This window comes from Vulpes vulpes, chromosome 2, assembly GCF_048418805.1.
Source record: "Vulpes vulpes isolate BD-2025 chromosome 2, VulVul3, whole genome shotgun sequence".
NCBI classification, from domain to species: Eukaryota; Metazoa; Chordata; class Mammalia; order Carnivora; family Canidae; genus Vulpes; species Vulpes vulpes.
The window spans coordinates 63,785,253-63,805,216 of NC_132781.1; the positions used below are offsets into that span (position 1 = coordinate 63,785,253).

The following is a 19,964-nucleotide window of genomic DNA, read 5'->3' on the forward strand; positions in this document are numbered from 1 at the left end:
CTCTCCATTTCTACTGACTTTCAGAATCTTTGGAGAAAACCCATTAAGTACAGTAACCAGAAAGACTTAGTACATCTTCAGATTTCTCTGACTTTTCCTTATTCAATATGAGCAGTGACAAATGATTCTCTCCATATTTTTAAGAAATATTTCTGCTCACAAGTGACTGGAAGTCAGCAAAAAGCAAGTCCTCTACAAGTAAGCCACATGCTGACAGCCAAAGTAGAGAGAGAGAAATATGAGAGAAATTCAAAATAAAGCATCATTCACAGGCAGTTAAAATTCTTTGGTGAGTGTCCTCATTTTCCTTTCCAAACTTGTTTTCTTGATAATGTACACGCATTGCTCCACAGTAAGGAGGTCCTGGAATTTGCAGTAACGAGCCTTATCCCCACTTAGGTTTGTGTCTCAAGGAGAGAGGAAGAAACCCAGTAATTGAATAAGAAACAATATATAAAAGGGAACACTGGATACATATCCGCCTTGCTTATGACCATGTCTTACCTAACATGGAGACAATAAGAGCATCAAAAATGATGACATCACATTTGCTCAGCTTTTTAAAGCTTGCAAAGCTTTTCATATTCATCAGCTCATTTAAACTGCATATACTCTTTTGCAATAAGGACAGGTATCCCATTCCAGTTTAATGGTGAGGATATTGAGACTCAAGGAGATCAAGGGATGAGCCAAAGACTGTGCCTAGTAAATGAGAGAGAGTAGATAGGCCTTCTCACGTCCTGTTCTTTTCAGCAAACAATTCTGCCTAATATTACCTTCCCAACCTATGACTGCCATAGGTCACCTTGGTGAAAGATGTTGATACTTAGCTGGGTCAAGAAATCCTAGGTGAAATTTTATGGGACCAGGGTTATTATGGGTCTTGCTTAATAAAATTTCTTTTTACTCATTTATTTATACACCTCACTTTAAATAAAAAATGGGTTGACAGCAAGTACTCTCCAAAGTGTTAGGGTCTGTTCTAAAAGGTCCTTGAATAAATAATTTTTTTTATTATAAAATTCAATCTGAAGGGGAAAGGAAAACAACCAGAAACTAAGAATGTAAGAAAATAACTTAAAGTTTGAATGCTTCAATTTTAAACCCAAATAACCATAAAACTGTTCAATACTTATTTGCTTAGAAACCAGGTCTGGCATGAGGCGGCACACTCGCTTTTAAGTGTTACCACAGTAGATGAAAAAGCAAAAGCAATCAGCAGGCATGAAAGTCTGTTCAAGTATGAAGGAAGTCATTATTAAAAGTGGATTTTAGTTCTTCTAATAGTGAAGTTCAAATGAAACTAGAATTTTTCCTTGTTTGAAGCTGGACCTAAATTATATACCACTACCTCAAGTATTATAAAGTGCTTCTTTATGACACTAAAATGTACTTTACTAAAATGGCTGATGTCTGATTTGAGTGCAACATAAGCAAAAAACATTTAACCACTAAAGCAAAATATAAATCCAATTAAGGAGCATAAGGAGCACCTACAGTACTGGCCACATTTCTCAATCCTATTTGCCTGTCTAGAAATGGCCAGCTCTCAGGGCACTTAGTAAGAACATAGTTTTTAGGCAAAGGGGGCAGATGTAGTGCAGCAAGAGAACATATCCAACACCTGGATCCTTTACTGGACACATTTTGAATCATGGGTTGCCTTTACCCACCATTTTTTTGTTATTTTAATGTGTCTAAATATTAGTTTTTCAGTAAGGCATAGTATCTAAGATCTTTTCAGAACCACCCTGTACCTCTTCCCACCTTGCCCTAGCATCTTCATCACGATTATGGTTTACAAATACACATTATGGAAATACACGTTTCTCAACTGACACATGAATTAATGATCAGGTTGGCTATATGGCAACAAAGCCAAAATACTATCTTGTTAGAAAGTGAGACAAATGCTCAGTTATCAGTGGTCCTCAAATATAAACTTTGGCAGAGGATGGGTAACTATCCCAAGGGCTGACAGAGTAATGGAGCCTCTAACTTAAAGCCTTATGAGAGGAGGGCATTCATTTTCTGTAAATATCTACTCTGGTCTCTGCTAAATAGGACCAAAGAATGAATGAAAGTAGCAGACTAATAGTGACTAGAATAGATATTACAGCAATAAACCCAATTTATGAGAATTACATTGTTACAGTAACTTCAGATATCAAGGTATAATTTCTCTTTCCTGGATAACCACATATATATCATATATAATAAGTATTTATTAACACTTATGTTTATTCTTTAATGGTGCCAAATAGAAATAAAATCATATCAGGGAAATTTTCCCATTACTCCAGTCAAGAACCATTTGATAAATTCAACCCTTTAAAATGATCCAGAGAAGAAATCTGGCCTCTATCTATAGGTAGAAGGAAGCATCACCTCAGGTCAAGAACTTCACCTATAGGAACAGAAACCCTTAAAAAGCCCCTAATTTGGATTGCATTGTTGAAACGGAGATGAGGGATCTAGAAAACTAGCAACACAGAATAGAGGGAAGTTGAAGTTCCCTCTGCCTAAAACATGTTCTTTCCCCTTTACCCTGAAGAAGCAAAAGCTGTTATAACTTCCATGATAGAAGTACGTCTTGCCAAACTCAGCTTTTATAACATACTGAAAACTCCTTTCATGACCCAAGCTGTTTTTTGTCAATGGACAGATGTTATTTTTAACCAGAAGCTTTTTTCTTTATTAACAAATCGGGGTAAATATTACATTTGTGTGGCTGGAAGGGCACAGACCGTGTTGACAGCTGGGGAAACGAAATTAATTTATGTTATTGAGTTCTTTTTATTCACTCATAACTAGAAATAAAGTCATAGAATTTTTAACAGTGCTGGCTGTCTCAAGAATCTTCATGAGGCTTCTCTACACTTGTGAGCTTTTTCACATACTAATTATGCCTGAGGAGGATGCCTCTAGCATTCTCCATAATGAAAATAAGTACCAGATGATCTCTGTCCGGAACCAATGGCCTATACTCACATTCACAAAATAATTACAGGCAGAAACAGAGCATAATACCAGAAGAAGAGCCAAGCCTTCCTAAACCACTCGATCTTTTCAGAAAGGATATGCACCCTCCTCCTTCCTGATATATCTCAGCTATTTCTAGAATAAACTCAGCATGCACCAATCCTTTACTCCCAGCTCTCAAAACAGCAGTGAATCAAATAAGCCATTATTCATATTTAGCGGCTTTGGAAATTATGGCTAAACTGCAGCTTCCACTATAGATGCGTGAGGACCACAAACCCACCAGAAACAACCACATTACATACAGTAAATAGCAGCTAGCCACTGGACTGTGGGACAAGACAGAATTGAACTAGCAGGACTTCCATCTCAATCCCTCTAATAGTGAGATTTTCTATGGTTTTGATAAGTATGCACAAACTGCTTCTTTCAGGCAAATCATCATTTATAACATAAAATACATATGAACTTACAGTGATACGAAAGGAGCAAACATTCTCATTTTCAGGGGACTAGAATTTACTGACTAAATATTGGTCTTAAATGTGAAAATCAAAATCAGAAAAAAACAAACTGATCAGGGGCTTTTATTTTTCTTCATGGGAAAACTCTAAAGTATTTTGTTTTAATCCATTCTAAGTAGCTCCTCAGATTCTCCCTAAAGCCTAGCTTCAGAGTCAGAAATCTGCAGTTCTATTTCTAGTGCTGATTATGAATCCTCCTTTCGCCACCATCTCTCACCTGTGAAATAGGAGTAATAATACTCATCCCCTACATCACTCAGAAGTATGGAGGAGTGGCACCTCTGGGGACAGATAAAAGATGATGGCAAGCAAAATGTCTGCAAGATGCTGGGAAAAATCAGCACATCCTACCAAGTCATCAAATGGCAAAGAACGGTTTGCCTTCACATGGGTGGCAAGAAGGGACCCTAAGCAGATAACGTCCACCCAGCTGGCACTAGGCCAGGTGCAGGCACAAAGCTCAAGTACATTTAGCCCATAACAGGGTAATCAGAGAAACCTGTGGACACTACACACGGGGAGCTGCTGGATCCGTGCTTCATAAGAGGTGCATGGCAGTAATACTGCTTATTATAAATCACAACAATAACAATACTAAATATCAGAGCATAACTTTCTTCCACCTTCTAAAAGAAAAATGACCGTTGCCAAATGTCCACAAAAACAAACTTCCCAAGTCTCCCTGCGGTACAACAGGGTAGTGCGTGAAAGCACACTGCTGAGTACAGAGGCAGTCCTCCACGTGGACCACCACGTTCCTTGTGGGATTTCCTTGATTGGATTTCGCAGGATGCAGCCATTGTAAATGGCCCCACATCACTCATACACACAAAGGCTAATGAGGCTCCCTGCTCAGTGATTATAGCATGCACTGGCCCAGAGGACAGCAAATGGATAAAACTGTTTCCCGGAAAAATGTTACATGCTTGGGTATATTGTCCAGATTATTGCCCTGAAGTAGTTTTATGACATTATTGAATTACATTTCCTTGAATTGCCAGGCTCCTTTTGTTAATTCAAATGATGTTGTGTTTTACCCTCTAGGCTAGTAATGCTCTCCTGTACAGAAGAAAAGAATGAGCCAGACAGGAGCAGATGATAAGAGGGATACACAAACAGTCATGATCTGCTACTCAATGAACTCATGTTATTGTTAAATAAAAAGCCCTTTAAAATATTTTTTACTTGTAGCTTCGAGAGAAAAAGTGTAAGAAAAATGAAAATGCAAGAGCAATTTAGCACTTCTTGGCATGCTTTTTTCTTTCAAGCCCCAGCAAAATTAGTCCAAAGAGACATAAACAAAGCCATAGGGGTACAAGAGCTGGACCTCAGCCATGATCTGAGTCAGCTAGCAGTTCGCCAGGTGATTGCTCAGATAGAACTGCAAAGCTCTGCTGGAATGTTTTCAAGTGAACAACTAACTTATAGAAAACACAAATCATGACAATCCCATTAATTGAATAATCCATGAGCATTTCCTTTCCTCTGCCATTTGTCCAGTGACCAGTGACTAGTATCATTCTTATTTTAAGTGTCTAAGAAATATAAAAATAAGGAGAAAATATCCATATGATGAAAAAATAGCCTGTAATTTATGAATCAGGAGGCCATAATAATGATGTTCTGATTTTCCTTAACTTGGCTCAAAGCAAACCTGGGTCCCTGTGTCTCTGTCAGTTTATTATGCCAAGACCATCTGAGATCACTGAGGAGGACTCACAGCCCTTCCTGCTCACCTGAGAAACCTGAAAGAGAGAGAAGTTACCTGTCCTTGCACTGGGCCCACAAAAAGCATCCCCCCAAAAAAGTTCCTAGTCACATGATAATTTTATGACGTCAACCTTAAGATTACTAACTTCTCTTTAAACTCTTCTTCAGCACAAGTTGAAGTCAAGTGCTAACTTCTGTTCACTGACAGCACTCTGAAAGTCTAGCTTCTAACTCTGGAGCTCAGGTGCAAGGCCAATAAACTGGATGCCTCCAGACGTGCCATGCAGTGCAGGGAGGATGTGATTGTAATAACCATAATATGGGTTAAAAGAATTTATGTGATACAATACATAACAGTAAAAGAGTGCAAATTTAAGTTTTCAGCTTAATGGTATTTTTATGTGTGTGTGTATACATATGCACATAGTCACATATATACATTTGTGTATGAAAATACATGTGTGTACCTATTACCAATTTTCTGATAAAACATAGAGCAAATGAAAGGAACTCAGTCCTCTGAAATATTTACCATATGTAAGACCTTGGACAAGTTCCTTAAATTCTCAGACTCAGTTTCTTCATCTATAAAATCCATACACCTATAGTTTAGACTTTAAAAATATTATGAGAGGGACATTTGGCTGGCTCAGTCAGAGAGGCGTGCAACTCTTGATCTCAGGGTTGTGAGCTAAAGCCCCACATTGAGTCTAGACATTACTTAAAATAAATAAACTTTAAAAAACACATATTATTGTGAGAATTAACTAAGTATTCTTAGTTATACTAAGAATAAACTAGCACATGACCCAATTAATTATTATAATTAATATACCAGTGCCAAGTGATTTGATAGCATAAAAATACGCTAAATCATTATTTAGATTAAACCTTTCCAATATGATGTATCCTCATTCTATTGATTATCTAGCCAAGACTTCCCTATAAGCACATTGTAGACCCCAGCAGGTCAGGGAGCAGCTTACCTTGTGGGCACAGGGACCTCAGTCAGGGCACCCAGCATGACTGCCTGCTGGAGCCGAACAAAGGCAATGAAAGGAGTATCCAAGAAGTCAACCTCCCCAACAAGCACGTTGGAGGCTTCTGCATCACGTGGCAGTTTTTTCATGAACTTATTCTTCAGCTGCATGGGAAGAACCCAGAAAACACAACTTATTTCCAGAGAAGGAAACAAGAGACACTGCATATATCACTCAAGGAAATTCCTTTATATGAGTCAATACACAGGCTCTAGCTAGCCATTTTTCTATTATGTTTAATCATTCTATCATAATAAACATTACTCTGTACTTTGAATTCAAAAATATTGAGGATACAGTCACATGACTTACATATAAAACAATGTTTATGTATAAAACAATTCATTTATTTATTCACTCACTCAATAAACATACGTTGAGAGTCTACTATGAGCCAGGAATTGACCTAACTAACCCCTAGGGACACAGGGATAGATCAACAAATTATATTCCTTGGGTCATTTTTCACCAAGGGAGAAATAAAATATGATTGAAAGTAGTGAGAAGTGCTAAGAAGGAAAAATAAAACAGGTTAGAGGGTATTATTTTAGATAGGGTGGTCAGGGAAAGCCTCTGAAGAAGTACACCTTACATTGGATAGGGGGACAAGCCACGCAAAGATCTTCTCAAAGAACATTCTAGGCAAAGGGAACAGCAGTGCAAAGGCTCTGAGGCAAAAAAAAAAAAAAGAGAGAGAGAGAGAGAGTGAGGTATAATAAGAAGGTAATTGTAGTGGGAGCTAAAGGAGAAAAGAAGAGGGCAGCCCGGGTGGCTCAGCGAGTTTAGTGCCCCCTCCAGCCCAGGGCATGATCCCGGAGAGCTGGGATCGAGTCCCACATCAGGCTCCCTGCATGGAGCCTGCTTCTCCCTCTGCCTGTATCTCTGCCTCTCTCTCTCTCTCTCTGTGTGTCTCTATGAATAAATAAATAAAATGTTTAAAAAAAAAAAAGAAAAGAAGAGGAAATAGCAAAAGAAGTTACGTAGCTAGTGGCGGGGGGGGGGGGGGGCGGTGGTAAGAGCCTTGCAAGCCATGGTAAGGAGTTTGGGATGTTTTAGGTGGGACTTGCCTACTAAAAATCCAGGTGGAAAGGTGTAGTAGGAAGACACATTTAGAAGATATTACCACGTAAACAGAATTTAAGACCATGAGACAGATGACATCTTGAATGTAGAAAAGAGGGATAAGAATTAAATCCAGGGCCATTTTATCTTTATAGGAATGGGAGGAGATCTAGGCAGAGGACATCCTCAAAGAGCAGCCAGTGAGGTTGGAGGAAAAGCAAGATATGCCAACAATCAGGTGAAGAAAGAGCTCAATGATGAAAGTATATTAGCTGAGTCATAGGCTGCTGAAAGTTCAAATAAGATGAGAAACAAGAATGAATCAATGAATTTGTCAAGATGAAGGTGCTGGGTGATCTTGACAAGAGCAGTTACAGTAGACACCACAGTGCCCAGTGAAGAATGGGAAGTGAAGAAGTGGAGACAGGTAGCAGAGATAATTATTTTCAGAAATGTTGCTACCAAGAAAAGGCAAGGAATAGGAATACAGGCAAAGGAAAACATAAAATAGAGAATTTCTTTTAAATGGCAAGTGTGCTAACACTTTGGAATATTAATGAGACATATTACTGTTGTAGAAGACACAGGGGACAGACACAAAAACAGCTCAAGCAACCCTGAACTATGGAAAGGATAACTGAAAAGTGAGCTGATGAAGGAAAGGGGAAGGGAATATGGGAATTTGAGAGGAGTAAAGGTATAAAGTGGTTTTCTTGGGGAGTAAAAGTTGCTTCTTACAGTTATTTGGAAAGCTTATCTTGTAGGTGTTCTTCGTCCCTCTCCTTGCCTTCTCCAATTCCCACTTAGAAGAGTACCTATTCAAGCACTCTTCAGTGAGTAGGAAACACCTCCCACAGCTCAAAGAAAACATTCAATGATTGTGGATGTTGGAGATGAGAATTCTGCAGGACCATATGAAAGGCACAGACCTCTGATATATTCTTAATATTAATATAAATGCCCTTCCCCTTAGGTCAAAAGTTACCAGTGAATTCAGTACTTTTTGCCATGGATTACTGCTGGGATGGGAAGTTGCAGACATGACTCAATTTTCTCCATTAATTTTTTTTAAAAAAAGTTATAGAGGTTATAGTAACAATTTCTACTTACAGAGTTTTCTTTCTCTTTTCTTTTTGTTTTTCAGTAAGCTCTATATCCAATGTGGGGCTTGAACTCATGACCCTGAGATCAAGACTCACATGATTTACATTCTGAGCCACCTAGGTGTCCCCATTTACAGAGTTTTTAATTGGGGAAAATAAAGTGACATGAGACGTGAGCCCTAAAACTCCATCACTTTCACTAGCATTTTTGTAGAATTTTTTTTCTTTAATTTAGTACTTCATATAAGAAGAAAACTGCAAGGCAAAAAGCAAGTACATCAGGGTTAATAATTTAGTGGAAACAAACAAAAAAAAGCAAAGGCAAGATATTTAGATGTTTTAGGAACATGACCACTTCTAAGCAGTAAGGAATTTTCCAAAGTTTATACCATTAGTCCTCCAAGAAATGTTAATATTTAAAAAAAAATCTGTTTGATTCTATAAATAGTGAAAGAGCAGCCATGGGAAGGGTCTAAAAACATCAAATTGCCAAAACTATTATTATCACCTAAGGAAGTTGCAGTAATAAACTGTTTTCTATTAACACAGAGTACAGTATGGCTAAGTGGTACAAATGCCTAATAAAATATCACTGCTACAATCATCTTCCTCAGGTTCTTTCTGGAGAGTTCTCATTACCAACAGCTCTATAATAATCTGATTTTATTTTCCATTCTGTTCAGCAGACTCTTTGCTCTATCAAGTTAGGCAGGTAATTATTTTTACTTCTTTTCCCTGCTTTATTTTTTCCTTCTCTGTACTTATCATAGTCAAACATGCCATGTTTTACTTATCATCATTATTATCTGACTCCCCATAGAATAAAGGTCCCATGAAGGTAGAAATATCCATCTATTTTCTTCAGTATTGTATCTCTAATGCCATGAAGAGTGCCTGATGAGAAAGGTTGAATAAACATCTATTGAATGAATGAGTGAGTGAATGAATGAATGAATGCATGGTGGTTATTATTTCTGCTCTTCCCAATAAGCTGGTCAAACTCCTCTCTTAAAGGTTCTGGACATAATCACTGACCAGGCCATCTAAATGGACAAAAGGCCTAGATATGGCCAATCTTAGTAAATTCCTGTGCTGATATGAGTGATTAGTCCAAGGGATGGATGTGTGACTCAGGCAGGAATCAAATCCTTTTGAGAAACTAATATTTACCAATATTTGGGTTGTATAACAATCAACACTTTCCCTTTACCTGAGGTTGTTCCCCTCCATGTTGAAAGGGCCTGTCATGGGACTGTCCACACTAGGATTGAATGAGGTCAGCACCCAAAAGATAACAGACAAAAGCAGGAGAGAAAAATGGATGAAAAGAGAGATTGCTGAGTCCCAGGTTCCAAGTCCTGAGGCCCTGCAGCTTCTCCATTCTGTGAACTCATCAAGAATTCTTACTTCTTATGTAGCCAGAAAATTCCATGTTGGGTTTAAATCAATTTCTGTCTACTGAAGAGTCCAGACCCTTTGCAAAAATGTATTAGTCAAATAAATTGAGGAATACTAAGTTAAATAAGATTAAATATTTTTTCAAAGATTTTATTTATTCATTCATAAGAGACGCAGAGAAGGCAGAGACATAGGCAGAGGGAGAGGCCAGCTCCCTGCAGGGAGCCCGATATGGGACTCGATCTGGGATCACACTCTGAGCCGAAGGCAGATGCTCAACCACTAAGGCACCCAGGCATCCCAGATTAAATGTTTCTGTAGTACAGAAACTCTCAGAGCCTTGACTATGCCTAGATGCCTAGAAATGCTTTATCTCCGATTAGGAGATAAATAAGGCACATTATGATATGAAAACAGATTTTAAAATGTTATTTTGAACAAATTTTCTCACTTTCCATTTAAAATCCACCCTCAACTCCATTTAATTCCCTTCAAAATTTATGGATGCCTATAACGTTCAAGGCCTGGTGGTGGGCACTGCAGAGAACAGACAGACTCAACTCTAAGAAAAAATTATAAACATTAAGCAAAAAGGTGAAGAATAATCAGAATTAAAAGAACAATAACAGGGATCCCTGGGTGGCGCAGCGGTTTAGCGCCTGCATTTGGCCCAGGGCGCGATCCTGGAGACCCGGGATCGAATCCCACGTCGGGCTCCCGTGCATGGAGCCTGCTTCTCCCTCTGCCTGTGTCTCTGCCTCTCTCTCTCTCTGTGTGTGACTGTCATAAATAAATAAATAAAAATTTAAAAAAATAAATAAATAAATAAAAGAACAATAACAGATAATGAAAGCAAGAATGGACTAAGGTTTTCAAATCAGGTTGAAAATTACCCAAAACACTCATCTGGATTGAATTCTAAAGATAAAGTTTGACATTTCTTTCCTATAGATCACTAGTCACTTCTCTAAGGGATATACAGCCTGGATTTTATGCAAGGTCAACTAAGAATGAATACAAATTCCTTTAGCCAACCTTTATCTCAAAGAAATAGACTTCAAATGGCTGCCATGTGTAGCTACAACTGGAACATCAACAACTCTGTGAATCCAGATGTGTGCATTTCAGATTCCTTTCATACTAGCTGTATTTCTTTCTTCCAAAGAGCTTGCTATAATTGCTCAGAAGGCTATGGCTTGACCTCTGCCATATAGGCTCATTTTTAAAATTTCTTAAACTTCCTTACTTTCTGAGTGGTGTTCTAACAACTTAGTGATCACAGTATTAGCATGCCAAGAATCTAGAGATCATGACTGGATAGAGCAGAACAAGTGGACTGATTATGCAAGAGATAGGTTACAAACAATGATAGCTCTGCGAGATGATAGAAAAGTTACTCACACAAGTGATATGCATCATCTATAGCTAATTGAAAAGTCAATCTTCTACTCAGGTCCTACATTCTCCTGCCATCTTCTATGAAGGGAGATTTCAGGTTTTGTATATGCACCCACTACTAACTACTAACCAGTGTTAACTGCCTGGGATGACTATATGATTAATATTGTGCCCTCTACTATCCTTATTTTCACCCTCAGACCAACAACATTACCTGGTAAGTAGGTCCAGACTATCATAATATTCGTCAGCCACTTAGTCATTTAAACACTACTTCTTTTTGTCTGCCTTTATTGGCGCATGTTAAAATACGTGCATCTGCTATGATATGAAGTGTCATTTTTTTTAATAATTTTTTATTTATTTATGATAGTCACACAGAGAGAGAGAGAGAGAGAGGCAGAGACACAGGCAGAGGGAGAAGCAGGCTCCATGCACCGGGAGCCCGATGTGGGAATCGATCCGGGTCTCCAGGATCGTGCCCTGGGCCAAAGGCAGGCGCTAAACCGCTGCGCCACCCAGGGATCCCTGAAGTGTCATTTTTAACCAGGAGTACTCCTAGTTGTCATTTGAATCTGATCTGTTAGAATGGAACTTATGGGCTGTTCAAAGTCCTTACTATAAGTGATGTTTTAAAAATCATATAAACTTGAGGATATTTTCTCTTTATACAGTTTACACCTAGTGCTACCCAATTCCATACATTCTCTTCTCCTCTCAATGAGGATAATTTTAATCTTCCAAACTGTGCTTATTTTCAATTCACCCTGCTTAATGATTCATGTCTACTTGCTAACATCCACCTGCTTTCCTGGGCAAAGAGTTTATTCCTGGCTTTCTTACTGGGGTTCCTTCCTAGCTTTCTTTTTTTCTTCTTAGCTTATTTTCTCTTCTTCTTGCTGATTTCCTCCCTTCCAATCTCTTTGAAAATTGCTAGCTCTTATTCCTTCCCAAATCCACTTGCTAAGCTCAAAATCATTAGATCATTCCTGGATCATGTCCTTGCACTGCAAAGAAATGTGTTAAAGTAGGATCACCATACCTATCAGTTTCTTTATGATAGTCCCAGTTTACCCCACTGTCCTGATATTAATATTACTTTCTTTCATTCTCAAAAGTGTCTTGTGCTAAACAAAAATTATATGGTCACCCTATATTTTAATTTCACTGAGGTTGACTCTTGAGCAATGCCGAAGATATGGCTCTGGAAAATATATCCATGCTGTAGAACCTTGAAGATTCAAGGAACTCAAAAGTAAGTATGAGGGAATGCCTAGGTCAAACAATATCTTAGTAAATTATTTATGCTACTTGAGTATAAATCTATTCATTTACCATATGCAAACACTATTAACTATTAGACTAGGAAAAAAGTGCTCTCACTCACCAGAGTGGGGATTCTGCCTCTGGCCACTCCCTTTCTCTACATCTTAGAGGAAAAATGGCCAATTTGATGAAGTAGAGTTTGACAAATTCATTGGTACTTTATTTTTTAAGATCTTATTTATTTATTCATGAGAGACATAGAGAGGGAGAGAGGCAGAGACACAGGCAGAGGGAGAAGCAGGCTCCATGCAGGGAGCCTGATGTAGGACTCAATCCTGGGACTCCAGGATCCCACCCTGGGCTGAAGGCGGTGCTAAACCGCTGAGCCACCAAGGCTGCCCAAGTACTTTTTTTTTTAATGGGAAGGTTACAGTGCCTCGAAGACAAGAAGCAAGCTGTTTTCTCCTATAAGCAAGACAAGTGAATGGATTTAAAGAGAGAGAGCGACTCTACATCTTCATCCATGTGGCTGGTTAGGCAAGGAGACTCAGAATCTATTTCATAGGCTCAACTACATTTCTCTATCATAACACATGTCTCTTAAGTCTATGAATCCCAGGATTTAGAGTCTGTGTGGGTGGTTGTAGGCCTGGAGCTGTGTATTTAGCGAACTAAAAATGTCCAACCTAAAAAATGTTTCTAAGAGACTTCACTTTCAGCTATGGTAAACTAGCTTGCACCACATCAACCCTTCCAGCAAGAAAAACTGAAGAATTTGCAATCTGCTTAAAGGCATCAGAAAGTTACAGTGGCATTAAAAACTTGAGGTACCGATACCCCTGAAAAAGGAAACTCAGAGGTGAGGCTTAAATTCAGCTCTGATTTCCTTTTAAAGGAATTTAATGATTCTTAAATAGCTGCAGAGCTCAGAAATTGAGGAGAGCTTTCAGTAGTTTCAAAGTAATGGACAAGCATGCCATGCATTTAGTTGGGGCCGCTAAAGGACAAGACCCAGGCTTAAGGGCAAACTAGTAATTGACTAATCCACAAAGAAACTGAAACCCAGCTTCCAATCAGTTCACTCTACACTGAATATTAAGGTGACCTGCCCCACACCTAAAGCCCATCCCAAAGCAAAAGAAACAAACTGAAAGATAATATCATCCTGAGTATCAAATCATCTCTACAATGTACATATTATATCTGACATTCAATCAGAATTACTAGGCATACTAGTAGATAAAATCAAATGACTGGGACCCAAGGGATTAAAAAAAAAAATTAGAAACAAAGGAGAGCTACATATTGTAAGTATCAGACACACTCTGAAATAACTTAGTATTTTTTAAATATTGATTACAACCTGGAGAATTTCAGAATTATTTTTAAAAACAAAGTAGATTTCTTCAATATTAAAACATGCATTGTTGACTTACTAAAGTCAGTATTATTCATAGTATGAAAATATGACGTATCAAAATTTGTAAAATATAGTTAAACAGTGCATTGGGTAAAATACAGGGCCATAAATGCAAATATTGCAAAAGAAAAAAAGCCAAGGTTTGATGATCTAAATATATTATCTCAGGAAGTGAGAATAAGACAAAAAATGAAACACAAGGTATAAAGAAGAAAATAATAAAAATAAGAGAAGAAATCATGACAAAGAAAATCTACTATGCTAGACATGTTCTATTTCATAATCTGAGTAATAATTATACACATGTGCTCACAATGTGAAAAATCATTAAGTAATTTATGATTTATATATGTCTGTATATATAAATCACACACACATATTTTACTTTAATAAAATAATTATACAATGAGTTTCTTAATAAATAAACTATTATTTCATTGCAACTCTGGCTTACATGTAGTTCTCCCCTGGCACAAAATACTTAAAGGGAATCAAGGACAGTTAAAAACTAAAACCAGGGACACCTGGGTGGCTCAGTGGTTGAGCACCTGTCTTCGGCCCAGAGCGTAATCCCGGGTCCTGGAATCGAGTCCCACATCAGGCTCCCTGTAGGGAGCCTGCTTCTCCCTCTGCCTGTGTCTCTGCCTCTCTCTCTCTGTCTCTCATGAATAAATTAATAAATAAAATATTAAAAAAAAACTAAAACCATATTCCACAGCCCTAACTTATAAAGGCTTTTGTAAAGATTGGAAGAGACAGGCAGTAAAATACCTAGCAATATAAAAAACAAAAATATGGGGCTTACTCCTTCTCCATTCTTTTTGGTTCTCCAACATGAAAAGTAAACCTCCCTTTTGTCTTCACTCTTCCTATCTTGTACATCAGGGAGACTACCTGACTGTGTTATGTGTGAGGTGATATACACCTGCCTTTATCTTCCATTAGTATATATGCCATTAATAACCCACTACTCAATGTGAATATAATATAACTTAAACAAGTATACTGTCCTCAGGTTAAAATTAGCTTCCAACAGTGTTGGCATGAATAAGCAGATCAAGAAAAGTAGCCTTGTGAAAATGAATCCCTGGAATAATTTCTGAAATATATTTGACCTACTGAGAGCTACGTGTATTAATTACTTGGAGCAGACTTCTAGTCTCAAACTCCAGGAATCCTGGAGTAATGGCTGGGAACTAGGGTATTGCCTACAGTTGGCTTTATGGTTAATTGAAGACTGTCCCTATGTCCCATCCTCCTCCCCATTTTCCAGCAGTCCTCTCATGCCACATACAGAGAAGAAGCGAGCTGATCTCAAATTGTCAAATTAAAGTCAATCACTCATACGGGGAATATAAAAAATAGTGAAAGGGATTATAGGGGAAAGGAGAGAAAACGAGTGAGAAAAATCAGAGAGGGAGACAAACATGAGAGACTCCTAACTCTGGGAAACAAACAATGGGTAGTGGAATGGGAGGTGGGTGGGGGGCTGGGGAGACTGGGTGACAGGCACTGGACAGGATGAACATTTGGTATAACTGGGTGTTATACCAAATGTTGGCAAATCGAACTCCAATAAAAAAAAATATACACACACACAAAAAAAAGTCAATCAACCTGCACCAGCTTGTCCCCCAGGTATGGGGAAAATAGTTATTCTCACCAAAAGCTCTATGCTGGCCTTTGTAACTGAGGGTTCCCAGTGTAAAAGCAGGCCTACTCTTGTGTTCCTTCCTAGAACAAGGAGCTTGTTTTGCTTCTTTGCTCTTTACAACTACCCAGATGAGGCAGAAGGCTCTACCTAATTCACCAGGGTTGTACTTTGGGGTTTGCAGCCAAAGCCTTGGCCAGTAATAAAAGGATTCTTGGCCTTTGCTTCTCTGTGTCCACACTTCCCTTGATGATCTTCTAAAGAGAGTATTGCACTGAGGACAAGTGTTTGGTGTTTCTGAACAGCAACAGCCTGGACAAACATCATCTCTCAAACATATCCCAGCACTCCACTGCTAAATCTCATTTCTTTCTTGTCAATTGTGTGGTTGCCCAACTAGGAAATGGAAGAAGGAGGAAAAAGATAAGAATCACTGTTTCATAAGCTTAACCAGGTATTGCTTTTTTATTTCAAGACCACATAAGAAAAATCATCTTAAAACTTTTCCATTCCATGAAGATATCCTTTACTCATCCCTTAAGCTAATTTGTGGGACTTTTTTGGTGTAATAGAGCTACTGGAATAATTTCTACACACATTGTTTTGTTTTGTTTTTTAATGGAAGCTCTGATTGCCTTTTAGGTTATCTTCAAGCTGTGATTGAGAAGAATATTTCCAAAGTCTAAAGTTAAAAACTATTGCCCCAACGTCTAAGAGGCCTAAACAAAAGAAAAAGGAGCAATTGTTTGATCACTTACAGAATCCAGAATCTAGGCACTTTTAATGTTACTAGAACTGAACATTTATGATATTATCAAGATATCCAGAGTGTATAACATACATACACAAGAAAGAGTACAAAGTTATTAACTAAGACAAGATGCCAAAGGCTCTGTGGCTACATGCTTTTACTTTGTGAACACTCTTGCCCTTTCATTTATTCCATTTTTTAAAATACAAAATGAAAACAGTCCCTTTAGGGTGAAAATCTGATTTTCTAATTTTTCCTTCCAAATACAGACATCTTACCACCATTAATGCAAATGATTCTGCAAAGCAGCACATTCACAAATGGCTATTAAACTAAATATAACATTAAGTACAATCCATTAGTTCTGATTTCCTAAATAGGATGAAATTTCAAGTACTGACCTAGTTTAAAAATTAACTTGTCAAAATCTCTAGTCACATTTTCATATGTCTTACATCATTAAAAAATCATACTGTCAATATGCTTATAGATATTTAGTCTTTAAAATACTTCCATATTTACTACCTTACTTGAATTCTTACGTCATGCTTACAAGAAATATATTATTAAACCATTTTCCAGGTAAAAGAAACTAAAGTTCAAGACACTGAAGGACTTCATGAAATTCCTACAGCTAAATGCCCAAGCTAGGGCATGAATTCTAACTTTTAAGGCTCTGTCCACTTCACTATACTATGTCCACTTGACTATGAACTCTCTATATTTCTAATATATATTTTTGCTACCTAAAACTGAGAAGATGGTGCTCTGAAATTTCTAAGCCTCTTACACAGAACATTAAAGTCAAGCACCTAAGATAGCTTAGGCTCTATATAGATAATCTTTAAAAAATTTAATTGACCACATTTTAAAGCACTTAACAGGATTTAATTATATAAAAATAAAATGGGTCAGAGAGAGAGAAGGAAGGTAGAAAATCCAAATAGAACAGCACCTTAAAATGTATTTAAGTAAATCAAGAATCTGTAAACTCCAGGTGCTAGTTGGGTTAGATAATGTTTTTAGAAGTTATTTTTCCTCCTTTTTATTGTGTCATGAATTTCACTGTACATATAAGCAGGTCACCTGCTCCATGCATTAAGGTAGGACACTTGAAATACTCATTAATCTATCTGGTGGGAAATGCCCTTTGCATGGATGCCTGCCCTCCCTATCCTGTCCCTTAGATGTTAAATACAACTTATGCCTCCAAACTCTACCGAAGAATTACAAGGAGAGTAAGCCTGACCTCGATGCCCCCAACTTTCCCTGACATTGTTCTACTGCAGGCCCTAGCCTGTGATTACACTTATCACAATGCATGCACTGATGGACTTGGCTGTGAGTTTTATTAGAAAAGCACCTTTGAAAATGGTTCTGGGCACCTGGGTGGATTAGTCCATTAAACATCCATCTTTTGGTTTTGCTCAGGTCTATGATCTCATGGGTTGTGGGATCAAGCCCTGCATGTGGCTCTACACTCAGTGGGGAGTCTGTTTGTGGGAGTCTCTCCCTATGTCTCTTGCCTCCCCCGCTCTCTCTCTCCAATAAATGAATAAATCTTTTTAAAAAATAAAAAATAAATAAATAAAGGGCTCTAAAGTACCCTAGAGGGGTGTCTGGGAGGCTCAGTCAGTTAAGCATCTGCCTTTAGCGCAGGTCATGATCCCAGGGTCCTGGGATCTAGCCCTGTATCCAGCTCCCTACTCAGTGAGGAGTCTGCTTCTCCCTCGCCCTCTGCCCCCCAACCCTTCCTTTTGAGCACATGCTCTTTCTCTCTCTCTAATAAATAAAATACTTTTAAAGTAAATAAAATAGCCAATAAAAAGGAAGCATGTATTATTCCACTTTGTTCCCCTGGTGCCTTATAAGGGCATGGCCTTGCAGTGTTTACTAAATGTTAAATGCCAGAATCTATGTGATCACACCTCTGTTGTAGTGTCCTTATACTCCACACAAATACAGGTGAGGCCACTGAAGGCCCAGAAAAGGTGCTCCATTTGGTGGTAACAAACGTAAAGTCTCTGGTGAGAAACAAAGAGATTTTACTGGTTCTAAAACTTAGGAACATAGGTCAATGAAAAAAATAACTTTTATATTGGGTTGCTTAGTAGCCACCATTCATTGTTTTCTTAAAAAAAAAGAAAAATCCCTACTAAAGTGCCTTAAAGTCCTACTCTTCTCTGGGATTTATCCGGAAAATTTTAAAAGGAAGTCCTGCTTTTGGAGAATAGCTGCATGTTGAATTACCTCTTAATTTAAAATTTCAAATCTCCATTTAATAAAACCGCATTCGAAAGCACCATCACCAAGAGACACAATGGCCTTCAATAATGATTTTTATATTACTAAGAGTAATACTAATGGTTACTAACATTTTTTCCAAGATTTTTTTATTCATGAGAGACAGAGAGAGAGAGAGAGAGAGAGAGAGAGAGGCAGAGACACAGGCAGAGGGAGAAACAGACTCCCTGTGAGGAGCTCGATGCAAGACTAAGTCCCAGGACCCTGGAATCACGATCTGAGTCAAAGGCAGATGCTCTACCACTGAGCCACCCAGGTGTCCCTACTAACATTTTTTAATCAATGGTTCAGGCCAGGTATCAGACCAGGAAATTTGCATGAGTTATCTTATTAAATTCTCACCACATTTGTATCAGCAAGTTACTGTGGTAACTTGCTGATACAGCAATGAGACTTAGAGAGATTATACAACCTAAGGTCATGAAACTAGAAAAGGCAGAGCAAGGATTCAAACCGAAGCCTGTCTATCCCGAGTCCGAGCTTCACCATGCTAAGCTCAGAGATTGTTCTTCAGCTGTTTTAAATCCAGGTTGAGAGAAGGAATAAGCTTTGGGGCTGGAGCTGTAAGCAAACCTCAGTCCTTCCTCCTCCTAGTTGTGGACCAATGAGCAAATGACTTCATTTCTTTAAGCTGAGTTTCCTCATCTATAATATGGGGACAATTAATGACCACTATCATAGAATTAAGAGGAATAGATGAATGATGTTTGAACACGTTTAAGCACAATGCTAAGCAAGTAACAGACCCCTCACAAAATGTGTTAAATGGAGGAATCTATTAGGCTCTGAACCAAGAGAATATCAGTGGGGACAGATGAACATCATATTGAAAAGAGATTTGAGAAACATTAAAAGGCAGAACATACAGGACTTGTTGAATGCCTGGAAACAGGGAGTGAAAGAGAAGGAAGAGTCTAGAAGGAAGAATCTAGAACACAACGTTAGGACTATATTTTTCCAAATGTCCAATTCTCCCAAACATCAAAAACAAATGTTTCACCAATACTAAGATTCAACACTAAAAATGTTGCTGAGCAATAAAAAATACCTGCACGCTAAAGTTTGATTTTATTTTAACCTCAGCAACAGAATGATAACAATCATTATTTTTTTAGAGGTTTAATATCACCCTAGAATATATGGGAAAGAGTTTACTGGCACAATAAAATTTTTCTCTCCCAAAGGAATAAAGAAAAAGATTGGCACCATATTTAATTTTAGATACAAAAAAATAATAATTTCAGATACAATTTTCTGAATTTTAGGAAGAAATCTCTTCCCCAGTTTATATTGTAGACTTAAGTACATATATCCAACCAGTATAGTACTTTTGTAGGCAAGTTAATTCTACCAAG

At 38.0% G+C, this 19,964-nt stretch overlaps 1 protein-coding gene across 16 annotated transcripts in view; it reads right to left on the reverse strand.

Annotated features, from left to right (window-relative positions):
• Positions 1-19,964, reverse strand: part of SLC4A4 (solute carrier family 4 member 4) — a 424,139-nt gene that overhangs the window by 112,906 nt on the left and 291,269 nt on the right. For all 16 annotated transcript variants that reach the window (XM_072748813.1, XM_072748814.1, XM_072748806.1 and 13 more), the window contains one exon: positions 6,203-6,360. In XM_072748813.1, coding sequence (XP_072604914.1) covers positions 6,203-6,360 — 158 coding nt within the window. The remainder of the gene's footprint in view (positions 1-6,202; positions 6,361-19,964) is intronic.